Genomic DNA, 20,634 nt, shown 5'->3' on the forward strand with positions numbered 1-20,634 from the left:
AGTGAAGTGAGGTCGCCGAAGCTGCAACGGAAATGGTATTCCCCCGATAGCAAACGACTTTACCATTATTACATATTTAAGTTACAACAATCAGTTCAAGTGATGTCTCGGTTCAATGCTTTTAATGCTGGGCTCTCACACAGGATGAAAGGATGGCTTATTGATCAGGACAGAGCTGGACTGCACAGAATGCTGACTCGTTGATTTTGGGCTGCGCTGATGACTACACCTCTGCTAAGGGGAAATGTTCACGCTATTGACTGCAGCGGAGATGTGTGTTTGACACGAATATATTTATGACTACGATGATATATGATGATTAAATAAGTGATATTTAATGCATTTGAGTTTTACAGGATGCTTTTTTTTTCTTGTCAAATCACATATTCCGAAGATCAGGACACACCATTCAGGGTGTTTCCACATGACCGTTATCAGAACAAGACGGTTCGGACACGTTTCCACTGAAGTTACGCTCATTTGCGTGCACGGGCGCGTGTACGCTTGCACCGCATGCACTCCTGTGTGAACGCGAGTGTGTTTGTGCACGTGTGTAGCGGAGCACAGAGCATTCATTAAAGTGGCACTACGGACAAACTGCTCCCTGGATAGACATTGATTTTCAGCCAATGGATATCACTGTTAGCAAAACCTAATAGCTTGGTGGGTAATGGGTACAGGTTATGAATGAGGCCCGATGGGCAGGGGAGGAGGGAAGAAAAGGGAGAGAGCCAAATGGGGGGGTCAAGAGGGGAAAAAAAAATAATACAATCGAAAAAGTATAACAAATGAGGTCAGAGAAATGAGACAAATGTGAAACGGGACGCTTGGTTTGAGATGGAACCGGAAGAGGTTGTTGCAATGTAAAAAAAAAAAAAAAAGATAAACCTGTTGCCGTGTATTGAGAATGAAGGAAAACGGAGAGATTTTCTCCGGCGCCTCTGTGAATCTATTTTCGGACAAAAAGTGAAAGAGGTAAACAGCCGACGGAGGCTTATTCTGCTCATTACTGAAACACTGATTCCTCCATGCATCACCAGCTTGGACCGTGAGCCGACCACGGGCGAAGACATGCTGCCTCAGCAAGGAAAGCCCCCCGCCAGCCCCCCGCCCCACACACATACACACACAAACACACACAAGTAAACAAGGGAGCCTTTTTTTGGGGGGGTGAGGGGGTAACAGTGAGCACTGCCCAAGCCAGTAGATGAAATCTGGATCCTCGATTACAACACACTCCGTCTTGTCAAGTCATTCAAAAAGAACCTCAATCCCTGGAAGGTGTTTGCAATATAAGAAAATGCTCGAAATGTGGACGTGTACCCAGCAGCACAGAAAAATAGTCTACGGCGGTACAGCGAAGCACAGCGTACAACATAGTTTGATTACTTTCGGTCCGCAGAGGCTGATGATGACGCACAGCAGAGACATGTCTGTCGTGAAATAGTGATGAAATGTTCGCCTACCGCACGCTACTTTAGACAAAATACACTGCCCGGCGAAGACAATCATATTTTCTTGAAGCGCCTTCAGCAATGATTCCCAAGCGCTATCCCCGTGACATTATTTTCATTAGCTTACGCAAGGCCCCGATATGTTTTTCCATCCAAATTTGCATTCGGCTTTGGCCGACGGTTTGTATTGGTGATGGACGAGCGGGTCCAACTGTGGGAAGATGTTTTTGCGCTGGCAAGGACGGTTTCCCTGCTCAGAGCGGGTCGTTTCGCCACGCGTTAACAAAGCGCTCAAGCACAACTCCAAAAAGTTAGCATACGGGGATAGTGCTGACATTAACGTCACAGCGGCGCTGTTTTAATACCTGTGCGCGGAACTTAATTTGAAGCTCAGAGTATACCCCCCCCCCCCCGCACCCCCAAAGATATTTCCCAGGGGGTCCGATGTTATTTGCTCCGCCATCTTGCTATCAAGCATCCACAAAACCCGGATAAGTCGGAGCTTTCAAGATCTGCTGGGGGAATCCTTATGGTCTGCTCATTTGGAACAGGGTCCTTGTTTCATGATGTCACCGATGAATCCGAGCTACAGCAAGCCCAATCGGGTTTTACATGTTAGCACTTGTTGCTAACGTGTTACAAGCTAACTGCCCATTTCGCGTTAAAAAACTAAAACCCTGAGACGAAAACCTTGTGACTAAAGGGACAGTGGCTGCATTCTTAGTCATCTTCATTGATTCTTCCCTTCGTCAAGAGGAGATTGTTGAGTTTGATTGTGGATTTCATGAGGCTTTGGCTCTTTTCAACGGAATTAGCCAATACAAACAAGCATCTCCCGATCAAGGGCGGAGCAAGCAAAGCAACAAAGGGCCTTTCTTCATCGCGTCTCTCACAAAACAATGGGCACGTTGGTTCGCTCGAACGGAGGAGTGGGTGTCTCAAAGCATATAAATGCGCTGAAGGACCACCCACCGTCATAGCTTCGGGCAGGGCTGAACGCTTAGGTCGGCTATCCCCCGCAGATCCAAACAAGGTCAGCGAGAAGAGAAACATCCAAATAACTCACTGATATTACATCCTGTCCTTCGAGCGTTCTCGCTAGACTTCAAACCAAAGGATTCTCGGAAGTTATTGTGCATTGCTGGCCGAGGAGTTTTTCCGCTTAAGGTCAACCGTCCAGATAATCATTAATAAAGCAAAACATGGCTACCAAGTCAAATACTCATTGGGTCCGGAATGTGACTAACTCCCAACCTGGCGCACATCAACACCCTGATTTCCAGCAGCGGGCCAGTCTAGGACTGCAAAATCCCTGCGCACGGGCACACACACACACACACAACACACATTTTCCCATTTTTCATCTTTTGTCAAACGTGAACATTTGCTCTGCGTTAGCCTCTCCGTGGGTTTGCCTTGGACCGCAATAATGGAAATAGAAAAACTTAATGGAAATGTGAACTTGTGAATGCAGACCTCTCCCGCTCATCCATACACGCCGTATCGCTGAGAAAAAGCCACGGGTGTAATGGAAAATCAAAATATGTGCAGAAACTTTTTATTTCTTTCCACCTTACCTCTTCTTGCATTATTTTTCTCTGTCTTAGTTGTTTGTGTACACACACACACACACACACAAGTATGAATGCATTAAAACCAACCTGGCCATTCTGATAGACTCTTATTCTCTCTGATGCTTTATCAGCGGAATCACACAAACATTCAGCAAGAAAATAATGGCTTTTCTGTTTGCTGTCTCTTTTTGTGTGCGTACGTGCGCGAGCGCGTGCGTTCATTTCTACCAAGCGAGCTGAGCTGCAGAGCGCCGATGTGCACTGCATACGTATGCGCCGGTTAGAGATAGACATCGGAATTCTTTGATTCAGTTGGTCGCTTTTCAAACAAAGCCCACCGTGATTTGTATGTTTATAGATATGTATTTAATTTTAATTCAAAGTCACCCATGTACCGCAATGTACTTGGTAAGTCATTCGAATAAAGATTGAAGTCATTGCATGGCCTGAGCTCTACAGCCGGAGTCCTGTCAACTTGCGCACGCTCATGCTAAACAGTACATGTGAAGCTGATTTTAATTTATTTTATTTTATTGACTCGATCAAAATTTCACACTTCGGTTTTCTGCGTGCACACTCAAACACTGAGGCTAAACTATCTGCACCATTAACCCACAAAAATCACTTCTTTGTGTTCCAATTGAATCATGTAAAAACACAAACAAATGGAAAATGGCAAAAATTAGCATACCCTTCATATAATATTTCTCCGCATAGATGCGAAACAGTATTTGAAGCAATTAATGCAATCAAACGATTTTCTCAAGAATTGTTGGTAGACCGGAACACACTTGGACAGAGCATCGATCGAGTCAAACCCTCTTTGTTTTTGTCTGCGGAGGAATTTGGGGATTTAGACTAGGACCACACAGCAGGCTAAGGTTATGATAACCCGAGACAAAGGAGGGTGGTTCAAGAGGGTCAAAGATCACGAATGTGAGAGGTTAGAGGTCAACTTAATATTGAAGGTTATGGGAGAGGAAGAAAAAAAATCATCACAGCAGGGCACGCAGCATACCAACAGATGCAACAACAAACCTTCCAAGACATTCTCTGGGAATCGCTTCCCGTGATACCAATACGCCGAAAACCATGCTGCGACCATGTGTTGAACAAATATGCGTGGGAGAGAATCGCAATATGACAGCAAGCACGAAAACCAGCTGCCGGGAAGCCGTGCGCGACTTCTAACACAAAGCAGACGCATTTCAAATTGAGAGAAACGTAAGCCAGAATGTAATTGGGAATTTTTTGTCAAAAATCCGAAAATGTCGCAATTCCATATGCAGGAAGTGGAAAGCCCAGGAACAGCTTCCGATCTTCTGGGAAGACATTCAAAAAGATGTTGAATGTTTCGAATGCAAGGGAGGGAAAATGCTCATTTATTTTTCTAAAATCATCTCTTAGCATTCCGTAGTGTCTTTACATGATCTTGGCCAGAAACAACCAATCCTTGAAAATAAAAAAATTAATTGAAATATAGACCAACTACTAAAAACTAAAGGGATCTTGGGATCTCACTTTAAAGCTTTCTTTCAACCACCTGTGTCAGACACTTTCTTTTCCCTGTAAAAAAAAAACACATCTTGGGCTCGGTGTCCTCAGTGTGGATCAGAAGGTTTTCAACTGGAACAAACCAGCAGCACCTCCATAAACCAAGAGCGAAAGAGCACGGAGACAAAGAAAGTGATGCCAAACATAGATCTAGGGCGATGGCTGCAGAGGTTGTGAGCCATATTCAAACTCCAAGATGAAAGGGAAGCTGGCGAGCAGGAGGAGAAAGAGATGAGTAGTGTAGTGGAGGGAGCGGGGGGCCGGTAAAAAGGGGCGAATTGATGAAATGGTACAAACACAAAAGTGCAGAAAGCTTTTGATGAGTGGGGATGTGAAAATGGTCCCCAAATCCATCCGTGTAACATGTTTGATGTGTTTTTTTTTTTATATATAAAGTTGTAGTCCATCCGGATTTCATAAAGCATGTACAAATGCTATTTGTCAGTAAAAGGATACACCGACGAGGTGCATCAGGGGGAGCGAGGAACGAATGGAGAGAGAGGCTCAGTCAAGAAAGTTGGAGGCAAGACAGGATGTGAAATTGTCTGCAGCGGAGGAGGGGAAAGTGAGTGTGTGTGTGTGAGTAGGGGGGGGGGGGGCATTATTGACACCATGTGTTACCCCAGGAAGCTCCTTGGCAAAATACAAGCATGTAGACAGATCAGAGAGGGGGGGGGGGGGACAACATGGAGGAAAGTAGAAGGAAGGAGGGGGTTTGCAGCTGCTGCCTGCATGTGCGAGTATGTGGCCAAGGGTCAACGGGCGTCCATCTGTTGTCGGGCCTTCTGTGTTGCTAGCCACAAGGTCAAGCAATCTAATCCCTAAAGTCTAAAAACCGCAAGCCCACCTTTAACGAGAGGATCTCAAACGTGTCGTTATTAGCTCTCAGTAACTCGAAATATGGAAAGGTCAAATTGATAGTTTGCATTTTCCCCTTTCATTTTAGCTAAAATAGTTCAAACCCTTTATCAAGCATACTGTGGAACCACCGAGATCCGGGTATAGGAGCTCTAAATATGATAAATAATCAGCATTTGCGGCGATACAATCTGGAAAAGGAAAGAAAAAAACGTACAATCAATTTAAAAACCGAGCTGACTCTCAAACAAGAGTCATCAGAGGTGCTCGTATTGAACTAGCCGTCGGGTGTTTGGAAAAAGAGGACTATAGGCTGAGCTACCCGCACACTCCAGGTGAAGAGCAACAAGACAACAAGATGCTCTTTTCCTGTGAGAGCATCAAAAGGTTTTTTTTTTGGCGGGGGGGGGGGGGGGTCTTGGTGAGAAAAATGATGTGTTCGTTTTATTCAGATGATGCATTCCAGTGACACATCGGCAATCAGATTGATGGCCACAGTTTAAGGAAATAACGGATATGAAACAAGTGCAGTGGGGGGGGGGGGGGCAATAAGTTTAAATGAGGCCATTTTTTGGTTGCATTTCCTGACCGTGCATAGATTAAATAGACTTCAATTCCTTGTATGAGATTCCACTACTAACGCGGCGGTGCAGACTCAACCCTCATGGGAGTTTGTTTTAGATGCGGCCTAAATTAACGAATGAGTGCCGACTTCAGTGGAAGGCTGCTATTATTTTCCAAAAGTCTGTTTTCCAATTGTACATGTATTTGTGTTGTGTTAGTAAACAGTACGGATGCAGGCGCTTCTGTCAACACACACGCACACACAGGCACGCTTACTAATTCATCAACTCATGGCCGCCTTCTCTCTGTCTAACTAAAGCAAAGTCGAGGTGGGCAGAGCAGTGATTGTGTCCCTGGAAGAATTAACTATTGATTTTCTCTTGAGCATGATCAGTGCAGCTCTGACAACAAACCAGCTAACAGGGGTGTGTGCACGCACAAAAAAAAAAAAAAAAAGACCTAGATTTTGGTCTGCAAAGGATGTGCTGTTTTTTTTTTGGGGGGGGGGGGGGCGCAGGCCCAAAGGGAAAACGCCCAATTGAATATTAACATGTGACAATAGCTGTCACAAACAACGGTACGTCCAATTGTTTTTTTTTTTTTTACCTTGGCTCCTCAGTCCCCAATATTGACAGGAAGTATGGCACATATTTCCAGAGTTAACACCCGTTTAAATTTAGAACCCACAGGAGTAGTATAATCCACAAACACACACACACACACACACACACACATTTGTTAACACTCCAGTGATCCATGTCTTTGGCACAATGTCATTTATCACATTCTCCTCATTCTATGTTAAGGCTCTGGGGGTGAGCCTACCATTGTATTGATCAATCAATAGCTGTACAGTATACCGACTGACTTGAGTGCGATATGAAAAATTATATATATTATATTTACATAGACACATACGTAAATAAAATCATATAATGGTAACCCATCATCAATTCACTTTTGTCCGCAGGTCAGCCTTCTCTATAGAATGAGGGTCACCAGAAAGGAATTCGGTATATTTCAATGTAGCTTCCTTGTTGTTCCAATTCAAGGTGAAATTGCCTTGTAGACAACACATGTGGAGAAAAACAAAAAGGAGCACCCAAGGAAATATTGTTTAAAAAAATCATTCAGACGTCCCCCATTAAGCTTGAGACTCACTGAGGGCCGTGTGAAGTTTTATGTATCTAAGCGGGGTTCAAGTATGGACTCAACCCCGAATGTCTCACAAATCTACTACTGTACTACTACGACTACTCTCCACCGCAAATGACAGACTTTTTACTCGTCGGGTTTTCATTCGCTCTCATTTTCTCCGATGTTTTTCGATTGTTCTTGCATTCGCCAAGTGCTTGAGCACTTTGGATTGCGTTCACCTGTACATTTCTTCAAATGCATCTTCCTATCTCAATGCTACGGTGCGTCCTTCCATCATTCCCTCATTCCCCCCCCCCCCCCCCCCTTCATTCTTATTTTCGAGAAAACATCAATTACGCGCAGTAAGTTTGGCTTTGCGACTCGAGAAAGTTTGACAGATTTCCCAACGGAGCATTCTATCAAACCCATCCAACTAAGCGTGGCAGCTTTCACATGAACAAAGCAGGCTGGGATCAACATGTTTCAGAGACATAACATTGAGATGGATCCATCTCGTGAAAATATTGATTTCTCTAATGGCCTGCGGAGGGGGAGGGGAGAAAAAAAAATACTGGATTCACATAACATTTCCAATGATGCCTCTGGGGAACTCACAAGTCATGCAGCGCACCTTGGTTAAATTTGCATGAACACAAACTGATCAACACATCTGTAATTGGTTTGAAAATGAGAGGAGCTCAACTCACTGCAGGAATCATCAAGTAGTGTTTTTGAACGTTACTCGCTCATTTCACAAAAGTGATCGTGTCTATCGATTTCTATTGATAGCCCGTCCGAGTTATCTTGATGACAATACACAGCGTGGAAAGAACTCAAAGCGCCTCGTGGGACGTAATCGTGAATGGACTCTCGCGGTGCGACGGACAAACCGATATAAAGACGCTCACCTCTTTGCTGCGCTTGGCCGCATTGCCATAGCAACGCGGCGAGGAGCACCAGCCCGGCCCGCGTCATGTTTGTCCCGGTGTGAGGTTTTTGGAGGAGCCGGCGCGCCAATGTGACCAGGAGTTGAGGCGAACTTTGCACTCCTCCTCTTCCTCCTCCTTCCGCTCTCTCCTCCTTCCGGAGGGGAACATGTGGAAATGTTGTCCTATGCAGAAAGCAGAAGTTTTGGTCCAACTTGACAACTGTTTTAGGGCTCCTCCTGCTGCCCTGCACCACTCACCACACGCTGACTGAAGCGATGATGCCATGTACTCACTTGACAATGCTTGTTTTCCTCATCAGGTGTATGACAAAAAAAAAATGCATTTTAAAAATCGTCAAAATATGTGCATGCGTGCAAAATACGTGCTCTTAAAAATATAAGGCATAATCCAGCAGGAGACACAGTGTAAGTGCAACTAAGAAATTTCTGCTATCTAGTGGTGAATGGTGACATTACAACTTAAACCACAGGCAACCCCCTGCATATTTGCAGGTTGTCACTGGAATATTTACATGTTTCCAATCTGTCTCCGTTTTTCATATTTATTCCTAATTTGGATTTTTTTTAATCGTTTTGCTTTCAGATTTGACGTATAAAAGCAAGCACAACACGGATTTTACAAAGCATTGTAATTTATAGCTATGACGTTTCGGAAAGCAACACCACCTGTTGCTGAAACTAAATCTTAATTTATAAATATTATTAAATATATGACTATATCACCTATTATTATTATTATTGGTTGAAAAATGAGGATCGATTCGGAATCAGTGCAAAAAAAATATCTCAAAAAGGTGACTTGTGTCTCTGATTAACAAATATGAGTAAAATTTGTTGACTAATGTCGTCGGCCTTTCCCTACTTCAAACCTCCATAAGTAAACCTTCAGGTTTTGGCAGTACATGTCTCACAACAAAAACGCAAGAGCTGGTGACAAAGAAAGCCGATCCGAAAATTCAAATCGATAAACTCGCACTTCATTTGCAAGATTCTCAATGATGCAAAATTAATGAGGATATTCGCCACGCCCGCCCGCTCCTCGCAGTATACAAACGCAAAACACAAATGACGTCTGTTTCAGTGCCAAGCAGTGTGCCGCATTGGAAAGGCATTAGGCGTGCACCGCATTTCATCTGCTCCAATTGTGTTTATAAAAAAAACACAAAAAAAAAAGACTGAACAATGCGGTGCCATGCACACGGGCCGTCGTTCTAATCAAATAAAGCACGGACTGGATTGCATCCTTGTGCTCGTGTAATGCAAATAGCTTATTATGCTGTGAATTCTGAGGCGCGCTCAATTGCAGCACTCGTGTTGAAGTGTTCTTCCGCTGAATGACTGTAGTGTGATGGAACTGTGTCCCTGGCTCTGTAAGGATGACATTTGGTGGGTTGGATGGGGGGTGGGGGCGTGGGGGGGTGGAAACCAAGGCTGATAGCGCATGCACTGATGCTCCATTAATGAATAGATGTGAGGGCCAGGCATCTCGATTTTATGCACGGATTTTTTTTTTAACCATATTTTGCACAAAATTTGTATTTCACTGTTCTGAACTTCTTTTTTCCCACATTACAAAAAAACAACACCAAAAAAAGCATGTTTGGCTCGTTGAAGTTGTCTGTCCACAGGCGTGAATGTGGGTGTGAATGGGATTGAGTTTATTTATTTATTTGTGCCTTGCAATTGGTTGGCAATCAATTAACCGCCTGTAGCAGAAAATCAAAAGACATTTCACACCCCGATTAGCGCTGTTAATTTCATCCTTCCTTTTACTCATACGCATTAATTTAAACGGCAGTATATGGGACCTTTTATGCATTCAAAGTGTACAGTGAGCTCATGGTTATTCATTAAGTCCGGGTCAAGGTTCACAATAAATAAAGTCTAGCGGGTTATGTAAATGTAAAAAAAAAAAACACTCAAATAATACACTGTATTAAAGCGCTGATGGATTTAGTGGGTGCTGGAAGTCCCATAAATGGAGCACATTAAAAGTCTGACTCCATTTGTCGAAGGGCTGATGGATGACCTAAAATGTAAAAAAGAACAACAGTTTTATCTGGCATTTAACAGAAAATATGAATTTCCGGCGCTGGTTTATTGCTGCCAATATAACTCACTGTGTGCCAGCTTCATAAAGTTTTTATTGCAGGGCAAAAAAACGCTGCCAAAAAAAAAAAAAAAAAAAAAAAGCATAATCTTTTTCAAGCTCTTAAGGCAGCCATCTTGGGAATTGGATGAAACTCGGTTTGAATTCCAATTGCTTGTTAATGACTGAACAACATAACTGTTAGTCCAGTGCAGATAAGACGCACAGACCTGCGGTAATTAAATATACTCACTTTGCTTGCAGGGCATTTGACACGGGTCGGCTGAATTTGGTTCATCTAATGTTGATTAAAGCCGCACTATATTTACAAAAAAAAAAAACAAGTCACTCCAAAAAAATAAAGAAATTCCCAAATTAGTGAATATTTCTTCTCATTTCGAATTATTTGGTTCAGTCAAGAATAGCACTAAGGAAGGCCGCAGCCAGAATCGAACCTGCACGTGGTTTGTAAATATAACCTAATTTTTTAAGCGTGCCTCCATTGAATTAAAAGTAAAACCTGTCTGTTCCTGCTTGTGCCTTACTCATTCCCATTCATTCATTCATTCATCTTCCGAGCCGCTTGATCCTCACTAGGGTCGCGGGGGGTGCTGGAGCCTATCCCAGCTGTCTTCGGGCAGTAGGCGGGGCACACCCTGAACTGGTTGACAGCCAATCGCAGGGCACACAGAAACGAACAACCATTCGCGCTCACACTCACACCTAGGGACAATTTAGAGTGTTCAATCAACCTGCCACGCATATTTTTGGAATGTGGGAGGAAACCGGAGCACCCGGAGAAAACCCACGCAGGCCCGGGGAGAACATGCAAACTCCACACAGGGAGGCCGGAGCCGGAATCGAACCCACGACCTCAGCACAGTGAGGTCAACGCGCTAACCACTGGACCACCGGGCCGCCTCACTCATTCCCATATGGTGGGGAATTGTACATATGGAGCATAGGCTCAAATTTTCGCTCGTGTGCCGATAGGGCAGCAATCGAAATCATCCTCCGAGGGAAGTCCAGAATGTAAAACAGACCATAATTTGTGAAGGAGATAAAGCGTTGGAACGAGTGATCAACATGGCATGGATGAATGGAACTTAAAGAACTCTCTGGCTGCAGTTGAAAGAAGCGTCTCAGATCTGCGCCTTCTTCACAACCAACGCGGGATTTTCTGTTCCCCGGGTCCCTGCGGCTCGCCGCGATCGGGATCGTCTTCCAGGTTGCGCGCAGAGTAGCCAATTAGGAATTAACTGGCAGGACCACAGAGGGAAAGTAGAAGTGACAGAGGCAGGGAGGACGGGTGGATGGTGTTTGGCGATGGCGATGGCAGGGGGTCATCGCGTCGAGTCGAGCGTCGCATTCCTTCCCCGAGCCGCTTTCATCCGGAGCGCTTCCGTTTTTCCACATCAAAGCGGAATGTGAGTGTGTGCGCGTCTGCCTTGTGATGTGCTTCCACAGCTCTCGCAAGCGAGGCCGCGCGTCGCCGTGTTCCAACATCCGAAACACGGACGCTCCATCAAAGCGGCGCCGCGTCTCCTCTGATCTCTCCCTATGTCCTCCTTCGGCCTCCCGCAGCCAAAAATGTCGGGCCCGTCCTTCTCCCGCCTTCTCTCCTTTTCGCCCCCTAACTCGCACCTCGGTTCTCCGCGGCAAGCTCACTTGGTGACGTGCCAAGGCGCTCCTTCATCTTCCTCGAGCTCTCCGGGCCGGCTGCCAAACATATCTTCATCTAACTAACTCATCCTCTAAACAAACCCAGTCTGCCTTCATTCAACTCCTTGAACTTAATTGTTCCTCTCCTTTCCACCCAGATTTTGATATATATTTTTTTTATTGCCTACTGCGTAACATCCGAGCATTTATATCTACTAGCACTGGTCTACTCTTAATTCCTTTCCCAAGTTTCTTGAACTTCACATCGACTTCATCACATCTGACATCTGTCGGTATTCTGATGGACGTACGTTTACAACATCACTTTTCATTTTTTGTTCCATTGGTTTCAATGGACAAGCTGCCGGGTCCTTATCGGATTATTGACCTTGCTCGCCGTTTGATTTTTCTATTCCTTTCGATATAATTAAGAGTGGCTGTCGTTTTTGCGGGGCGGCCCGGTAGTCCAGTGGTTAGCACGTGGGCTTCACAGTGCAGAGGTACCGGGTTTGATTCCAGCTCCGGCCTCCCTGTGTGGAGTTTGCATGTTCTCCCCGGGCCTGCGTGGGTTTTCTCCGGGTGATCCGGTTTCCTCCCACATTCCAAAAATATGCGTGGCAGGCTGATTGAACACTCTAAATTGTCCCTAGGTGTGAGTGTGAGCGTGGATGGTTGTTCGTTTCTGTGTGCCCTGCGATTGGCTGGCAACCAATTCAGGGTGTCCCCCGCCTACTAACCGGAGGCAGCTGGGATAGGCTCCAGCACCCCCCGCGACCCTAGTGAGGATCAAGCGGTACGGAAGATGAATGAATGAATGAATGTCGTTTTTGCTGTGGCGGTGGACGGTTTGCAAATTTTTGGACGGCATCTTTGATTGGATTAACTCTGACGGAAGTGCTAGCTTAAATGTAGCATTTTGTCATCTCGCATAGCATGTAGAGTCACACCCGATCAATGCACACAGTACATGGAAGTCATTTACTTTTCAAATATCAGCATCGAATTCATCAATAACAGAAAGTAAAAGCACAACACGTGTTTCGAAACGCTTATGGATTGATTCATCCGTTATCACTGCGGATTTTGTTTTTGTTGCGGCTTGTTCCGTTCACAAAAGCTATGTTTTATAATTGGATTACCATTTTAATTGCTGTAGCCGCTAATTAGAAAATTGTTTATCTCTTGCCCCTTGTAAACTGTCGTATGGCTGAAATTTGCTTCCGTTGTTCAACCCATTACGGCAATACACAATTTTCCATCAAGCCATATTCATTTATTTCAATTTGATTTCTATGCCATTTATTCCGTTGCTGGTCCGGTCAGGAAGATTAGAAAGTGAATAGCGCACCATTTGAAAGAGGCACTCTTTGTGTATGTGAGTGCGTATTTGGCGAGTGAGTAAGTGTCATGACTTGGCTCCGCTTCAACATCCCCCCCCCCACCCCCTTGTACATGTAACCCACTGTGGGAGTGAAATGAACCAAGAAACAACTAGAAAGGGAAAGAAAAGAAGCAATGGTTTCATGTCTTTTTCACACTGGTTAAACCAATGAAAATATGAAAGCGAGAGTAATATGATGAGGGGGGGCACGCATGCGGTAGAGCAAAGAAAGAAATTAAACAGTGTCAAGGGAACACATTATTCAAAACCTGTTTTTACTCTATCAGATGAGGTCAAACTCCTTGACACTTTCAGGCAAATTGTTTGAAAATGATTAAAAACCAAGCCGTCATAAGCTTTGTTTATTCAATTTTGTTTCATAGTCTTGATTTCTTTTCTGTTTTGGCTTAATATGTTTGTTAATTTTGGTTCATAAAAACGTTGTCATCTTAAAAAATGTGCAACATGGCAGTGCCCGCGTTCTGGATCTTAAGAAATCAAGATCTCTGATGAGTTGCTTGTGACGAAGTGCTGCATCCACAAGTGAAAAGACGGCGTTAGTAGGACCTTCGTTTCCGAAGCCACTTCCATTTATCTATTTTCTATCGCGCTTGTCGTCAGCATGGTCACGGTCGAGCAAGAGCCTCTCCCAAAATATCAAACAAGTTGTTTTCAAATGTCGTGTGTAATGTCGTAGCCATCTAACCTTCACGCCACAAGTAATATTTAAAGCACTGCCAAACAAGTTTAGAAGTCGACACGTCGGCATCAACGCAACATTCGCTTGGGTTTGGCCTTGGTTTTCTTTTTTTTCCGATGTCAAACTTCGGGAAAACGTGTCTCCCAATTTTGCTCTCCTGCAGCACAGACGTGAATGGAAAGACCTTCTCTTTTGTGCTCACTTCTTGAATAGAATAAAAATCAATTTCTACCAGGCCTTGCAATGCAAACAACGAAAAGCCTTGTGTCATTGCAGTGAAAAGTGTATGGGTAATTGTGTGTGTGTGTAGGGGGGGGGCAGGTTTGTTTTTTTTTAGTACAGTAATTTTGTACTATCACACCTATGGTCGAAATGCTTTAATCATCACATGACTGTCCCGACAATGAAATTGTTTCTTTCAGAAGCCCTATTAAAAAAAAAAAAATCAATGTTCCATCGATGCTGTCAGTTCTGTGACCTCCTGTGTTTATTCATGCATCTTATTGTATTACCAATGCTGCAGTTGTTCCCGCTAAATTTTACTCTAATTACCTGTGATGATCAATTACACACAGTAAAGTCACACGCTGGATTTCTGCTTGCTACGTTTTGGTTGATTAACCACATTAAAGCTACTTAACTCTCATCTCCAAGTGACAGGCACTGGAGCGAAAAACATAAATTAAAAAAAAAAAAATAGAAGCGTTCACTGTACAATGTGTGAAAGCCTACTCGGCCCCTGTGGTACCGGAAGCTCAGTCAACAACAGCAAAACTTTAGCATCTGCATACAGATAATTAAGTTGCAGTAAAACCATTAGGTGTTATTTTTTTTAATTTTTTTTTGAAGGAGCGCATGATTGCTCAAGGGCAAATGTTGGGAATTGGACGTTCCTATACTATTAACAGCTTATCCACAATTGGCCAAAAAGTGACACTAAGTTGTGCAAAATTAGTTGAAGCATTAAAAAAAAAAAAAGTAAAGCCCCGGTCACACCGAGTCACCTTTAGTCAATTTTCAAAGCTGAAAGCAGCCTCATTAGTAATGTCCCCGTTTATCAGCACAGGGCTTTTACAGCCACAGGCATGGGACGCTTTCCAACCCCAATTCAGCTGACGGAGGTAGAAAATTAGAAAACTGCAGCTTGCAAACGAACGAAACGGAGCAAAAAAAAAAAAAAAAAAGGAGAGCGGTGAAATGATGAGAAGAAGGCAAGGAAAAGCAACAGATGAAAAGGTGAAGAGGGAGACAAAGATAGTAGAGGGAGACGTAGCGTGCTAAGTGAATTAACTCCAGCGGATAAGAAGCTTTGTGCTGACTGCCAACTTTGTTAACCCCCCCCCCCCCCCACCCCCCACACACACAGATTTTCTCTCTCTCTCTCACACACACACACACACACACACACACATCTGGTCCACAGAGACTCGGAGCTCATGTATGAGTGTGGATGTGGGAGTACCACAGGCCCATTATTTGTGATGCCTGCCTTCCTGCCTGTGTGGGCGCATGCGTGCAAACATCCACTTGCCGATACCTGTATTCTATTCATAATCTATGCAAGACATGATCCAATGGTCATGGGGGAAACGGCAAAGTATGAGAAAATTCAGGGCTTTTACGCTTCCTTCCTGGACACAACATTAGTTACAGAGGTATAACACTACTGTATATCCATCCACAAAAAAAATCCATGTAGATTAATATTATTTCGAAATATGCACTTGGGTCCAACTCGGGTCTAAAATGTGGCCGTTGGATAGTCATCGATCAAACCTGTTGAGAATGCTGTCTAGTTGATTTGCCAGAGACTTAAATTGGCTGGTACACAAGTAAAACCATTATGGTGAGGTGCCCATTCTAAATATTAACACCCGACTCGTTCCTCACGTGGACTCTTACTCATTCGTCAAGTGAACTCGTCTGTAAAGCCACCCTTGGCAAGATTTAGCTTTATCTGAGCGCACCTGTCCACAGCTCCGGCAAATTCCAGCCGTCTGCCTCCCGACCTCCTCCTCATCATTCATAACTCCTTTGGCTGGAACCCACTTGGCTGTGACGCTGCCAGACATTGCCATCGGCTCCCCCAACCCTCAAAAATCTCCCAAATTGATTCTTCATCCCTGCCTTATCCTTTTAAAGCAGGCTGATCAAAACTTTTGGTTCCGCACCGCCCACCTTCCATTTCTTAGCAATTTGAATATCCTTTGGCATCCCATCCCTATTCCAAAACTCAACCAGATTAGTTTGCCCCTCAAGTGCTCACAGCAAATAAGAATTTATGCCCAGTCAACCGGCAGGATTGAACAAATATAAACAAGAAAATGACAATATTGAGTGGCATCGTAACGAGAGCATCATGATAATTAAAAACAAACAAACCAAAAAAAAAAAAAGAATCAAAATAGGCTCACCTGCTTGTACCCGAGGCTCAGTCGATGCAAAGCACGTCTCATCATAGAAATGCCGCCAGCAGCATCCAGGCCATTGCACTGAAAAATATACATTTTTATTTTTATATATATACACATTTTTTATAATTTTATATTTTTTTATTCACCAAACTGTCCGGCAAATTGATCTGATGACATATTTCATCACTACAATTTAAAAGATTCATTCAAAGTACCTTGAACACCGGAAAAATTACATTTTGGCCCCACTTCCTAAAATTAAACTACCATTTAATAAAACAATTGAAGAAACATTACATCATTGTGTTATTCCTTAGCACAACTACACAAAAAGTCTATTTTCTGCACACAAAAAAAAATTAAAATTAAAAATAGCTGCTTTTCACTCAGTCACATTCACCCCTCTGCAAAATTTGGACTATTCCACAATAGATTTGAGTATAAATTATTCATCCATCCATCCATTTTCCAAACCGCTTAATCCTCACTAGGGTCGCGGGGGTGCTGGAGCCTATCCCAGCCGTCTTCGGGCAGTAGGCAGGGGACACCCTGGATCAGTTGCCAGCCAATCGCAGGGCACACGGAGACGAACAACCATCCACGCTCACTTTCACACCTAGGGACAATTTAGAGCGTCCAATCAGCCTGCCATGCATGTTTTTGGAATGTGGGAGGAAACCGGAGCACCCGGAGAAAACCCACGCAGGCCCGGGGAGAACATGCAAACTCCACACAGAGAGGCCGGAGCTGGAATCGAACCCGGTACCTCTGCACTGTGAAGCCGACGCGCTAACCACTGGACTACCGGGCCGCCCGAGTATAAATTAATTCATTTTAAAAATGGAGGAACGGATGGGATGTACACTACACCGTAGACGTATTTGTCCGTTTTCATTTATTCACCGCCGGACTGCTAAAGCCACGTCGGTCCATCATGACATAACATTTGTCGTCTCGTCTAGTCTCCCCTCCCGCCGTTCTATGCTGCAGCAGCTGCGGCGTGGACAGACAGATGCTGATTAAACGTAATCGCATCAAAGCCACATCATGCGCATCCGACACGCATACAGTATATGTACTTGTACACATACGCGCAACAGCCATGCATGCGCGTACTTGTGTGTGTGTATGTGTGTGTGTGTTATGGTTCAGTCATTAGTGATATTGCTTCTCTGCATCTGTTAGCCTAATCCGGTTCACGAGCCAGAGCCTGGATGATCCTTTTGCAGATCCGTGCACAGGTTCGGGTATCCCCGTCACTGAGCGGCGACTAAAACTGTTCCAACACATCAGCACTGACGGACTGGCGTCATATGTTGCCCCACAAAATGCACATCACGTTGTCATTTTCACATCACAGGTGGATAATTCTTGCGCAAATCATAGAACGCAAGTGTGATAAGATTGACTTGATATCCAGAAATGAGATCATCCCTACTGAATAGCTACCATCTTACTTCCAAAAACATCATTTCAGCGTTAAGATCTACAGTTCAGGGGTGAAGTTGCAAAATCCCCCAGTGAACTCTGAACGTCCCCCAAAGGAGACGTGAGATGTAATCATCAGACTAATGGTTCCAACGAAATGTTTTTTTTTCTTTAAATAACAATTACAAAAGTTATGAAGTAGGAAGGGCAGCGCGCACAGATAAGGCAAATGTGCTCAGCCCTTCGGAAAAGTAAAGGCTCCATGGTAATTTCCTCGTAGAAATAGTCGCTTCCACGGGCGGCGGCGGTTAGTGAGATAGATGGTCCGGCTGAGAGGCGGGAAAAGTACACCTCAGCACTTTTGGACTTTATCTATTAAAGAGGTAATATTGCATGATCAAGTGGTGGTGGGGTGGGGGGTGGTGAGGGGTTGGGGGGCAGTCACTCACATCCAATTTGGCCTCCCTTCCCCTCTTGCTCTCTCTCGCTTTCTCCAACTCAGTTTCTGTCCATCAAGTTGACGAATGAGCATACCGTTTCCACTTCTGTCCAATGGTCACGGTCCCTCCCGAAGACGCACGCAGTCGGGACACAGTGCCAAACACAAACGCCGACGTGACGACCGCGCGGCCACGGTTAAATTATTTGTGGGCTTCAGAACGGGAGGCTGTTTACAAGTCAGAGGTCAGAGGTCAACTATAAGCTTGCTCCAGATGTTTGAGGCGGCCTACGGCGCCGACTAAATCTGGATCGCATTAAGAAGCGTTGTTTTATTGTTGTTGTTGTAACGCCTTTTAAAACCACTGCATGTTGGTTACATCCATCCATTAAGTATATTGCTTTACATCGATGCCGATTTCTAATTAGCATGTTGCTACATTTTGGATCATGCTAGCAAAGATTTTGTGAGACAAAATGTTGTGGTTCCGTTGAATGTGAAACTTCAAAACGATTTTGTACTTTTTTGGTAGTCTGATGCCATTTTTTTTCTCTTTTCCCGTTTCCGTCTCAGACTGGAGAAAATCTTGACTAAAGAACTTGTTAATTAAACATGCATGTTTTCTGATGAGGTGAAGCTGAACAATTAATGTCCTTTTTTCTTTTTGTTTTTTTTCTTCCCTTTCATTTGCCAAATACGCAATTGCACGGGTGAGCCAAACAACCCAGCAGACAATGATGAAAGGAGTCAGACCGCGTTGAATACGAGTATAAATAAAATTAATTATATCTATTCAAGCGACACCCAATGCAACAATGATTCCAAACCACAATGAAAATTGGTTTGGTGTGTGCATTCTCTTTCCTTTATTTTTGCGAAATACCCAAAATGGATGCACATGACTTTTCATTGTCCTCCAAATGATACTGTTGTGTGACAACACGCTCAATATTTAGTCCTCTCTCACTCTAAAATCTCTTTTGATGTAAAAAGATCAACTGCAATGGCAAATACCTCCGCCCAAAAAAAAAAAAAAAGTGTACATTGCGCACCATGTTTGTTTGCTGTCACATTCTTCTGGGTTTTGGATGTGTCACGTATGTATGATTCTGAATACAACCCAGAAGAAACATGGGGGTCCGATCTTTTGTTTTACTGCAGTAATGTCGAAAAGAACTCCTGACTTTTTGGTTTGATTGAATTTTTGGGGGGAGGGGGGGGGTAACAAGAGTGGTGCAGGGGTTAATGAAACTTGTCTGGAACAATACAGTGGCTTTTGAAAGCGGAAGAGTGTATGATTAGCATAATAAGTGACATTTCAATTGGTGGAGAGCAGGCCTATCAAAAACCAGCGCTTTGATAACAACCTGGAATTAATGTTGTGAATAATGGAGTCTGGGTGGAAAGGGAGAAGGGGGTCAAGGAGGGCAGTGTATTTATTTTTGGACCAAAAAAAAAAAAAAAGTCAGTCAGGTGTTAAAGAGGCAGGAAAGGAAAGATGTCGAGAAGTTGTTTCGACATGTCGTTCTGTCTTTCTTCACTTCTGGCCAAGCGCAGGACTTGCGTAGGAAGAGGCGGCTTCAGGCAAAAGACTGTAAGGGCGGTTGAGGGAAAGGGGCGGAGGGGTTTGACGCTCTCATTTGTACTTTTACGGTCTCCTTATTATCACCTTTCAAGAGAAACGCACTATTCTTACGCTCTTTTCCTGTCGCGAGGCACACAAGTTTTTATTCTCTTTTTCTCTGCTTGATTAATTATAAGGGGATCAGAAAGAGTAAAAAGAAGAGATGGAATTCCAGATCATGGAGAATAAAAGGAACCCTGCACCTGCATGTTCACACACAAGCTTGTCTTAGTGCGCCGTTGAACTATTTCAACAGTGTGGCCAACACCAAACCTCGGCTCTGAGCTGAATTTCCACGACACGCCCAATTGCAGTTTCAAGCCGAATGGATTGTTTTGTTTTTTTCCATGTACATTCCAAATGACACCTATCCAACAACGACGCCACACATGAACCGACCTGTTTGTGTCATGAGCGTGGTGGCGGGGGACCCCCAAAAAGCAGGCAGGAGGGAAGGAGGAGCCGGGTGACCGTGACAAACTATTAAGAAAACAATGAGAAAATCCTGAACAAAAAAAAGTCCTAAAAACAACAAGAAGCTAAAGTAATGAAACAAAAATGCATACCGGTAGCAGAAACAATGACCCAACCATGAATGGTTGGGCCGGGAGTCCTTTTACCAGAAAACCTACTAATGACATGATGACCAGCAGGTGTGCTGCCGTAGGAGGAGCCCTATAGAGTCACCTGCTGTTCCCAATCAGATCGACCTTGGCAGTTTGCACCCAAATTGCACTTAAATAACCCCACAACATCAGGCAGCGGAAGCATTGTTGCGCCAAAATAATTCATACGATTAAGAAAAAC

At 44.1% G+C, this 20,634-nt stretch overlaps 1 protein-coding gene and 1 long non-coding RNA gene across 4 annotated transcripts in view; both read right to left on the bottom strand.

Moving 5' to 3' along the window:
- lama2 (laminin, alpha 2) overlaps nucleotides 1–8,215 on the bottom strand; it is an 89,943-nt gene extending 81,728 nt beyond the window's left edge. For all 3 annotated transcript variants that reach the window (XM_052052492.1, XM_052052493.1, XM_052052491.1), the window contains exon 1: nucleotides 8,050–8,215. In XM_052052492.1, the coding sequence (XP_051908452.1) occupies nucleotides 8,050–8,116 (67 nt within the window). In that variant the 5' untranslated portion in view covers nucleotides 8,117–8,215. The remainder of the gene's footprint in view (nucleotides 1–8,049) is intronic.
- Nucleotides 8,216–19,621: 11,406 nt separating this feature from the next.
- LOC127592126 (uncharacterized) lies at nucleotides 19,622–20,379 on the bottom strand. Its single transcript, XR_007960065.1, has 2 exons — nucleotides 20,227–20,379; nucleotides 19,622–19,795 (listed from the first exon to the last, which is right to left on the bottom strand). It is a non-coding gene; the product is annotated as an uncharacterized LOC127592126 (long non-coding RNA).
- Nucleotides 20,380–20,634: the final 255 nt, after the last annotated feature.

Source organism: Hippocampus zosterae, chromosome 19, assembly GCF_025434085.1.
Source record: "Hippocampus zosterae strain Florida chromosome 19, ASM2543408v3, whole genome shotgun sequence".
NCBI lineage: Eukaryota > Metazoa > Chordata > Actinopteri > Syngnathiformes > Syngnathidae > Hippocampus > Hippocampus zosterae.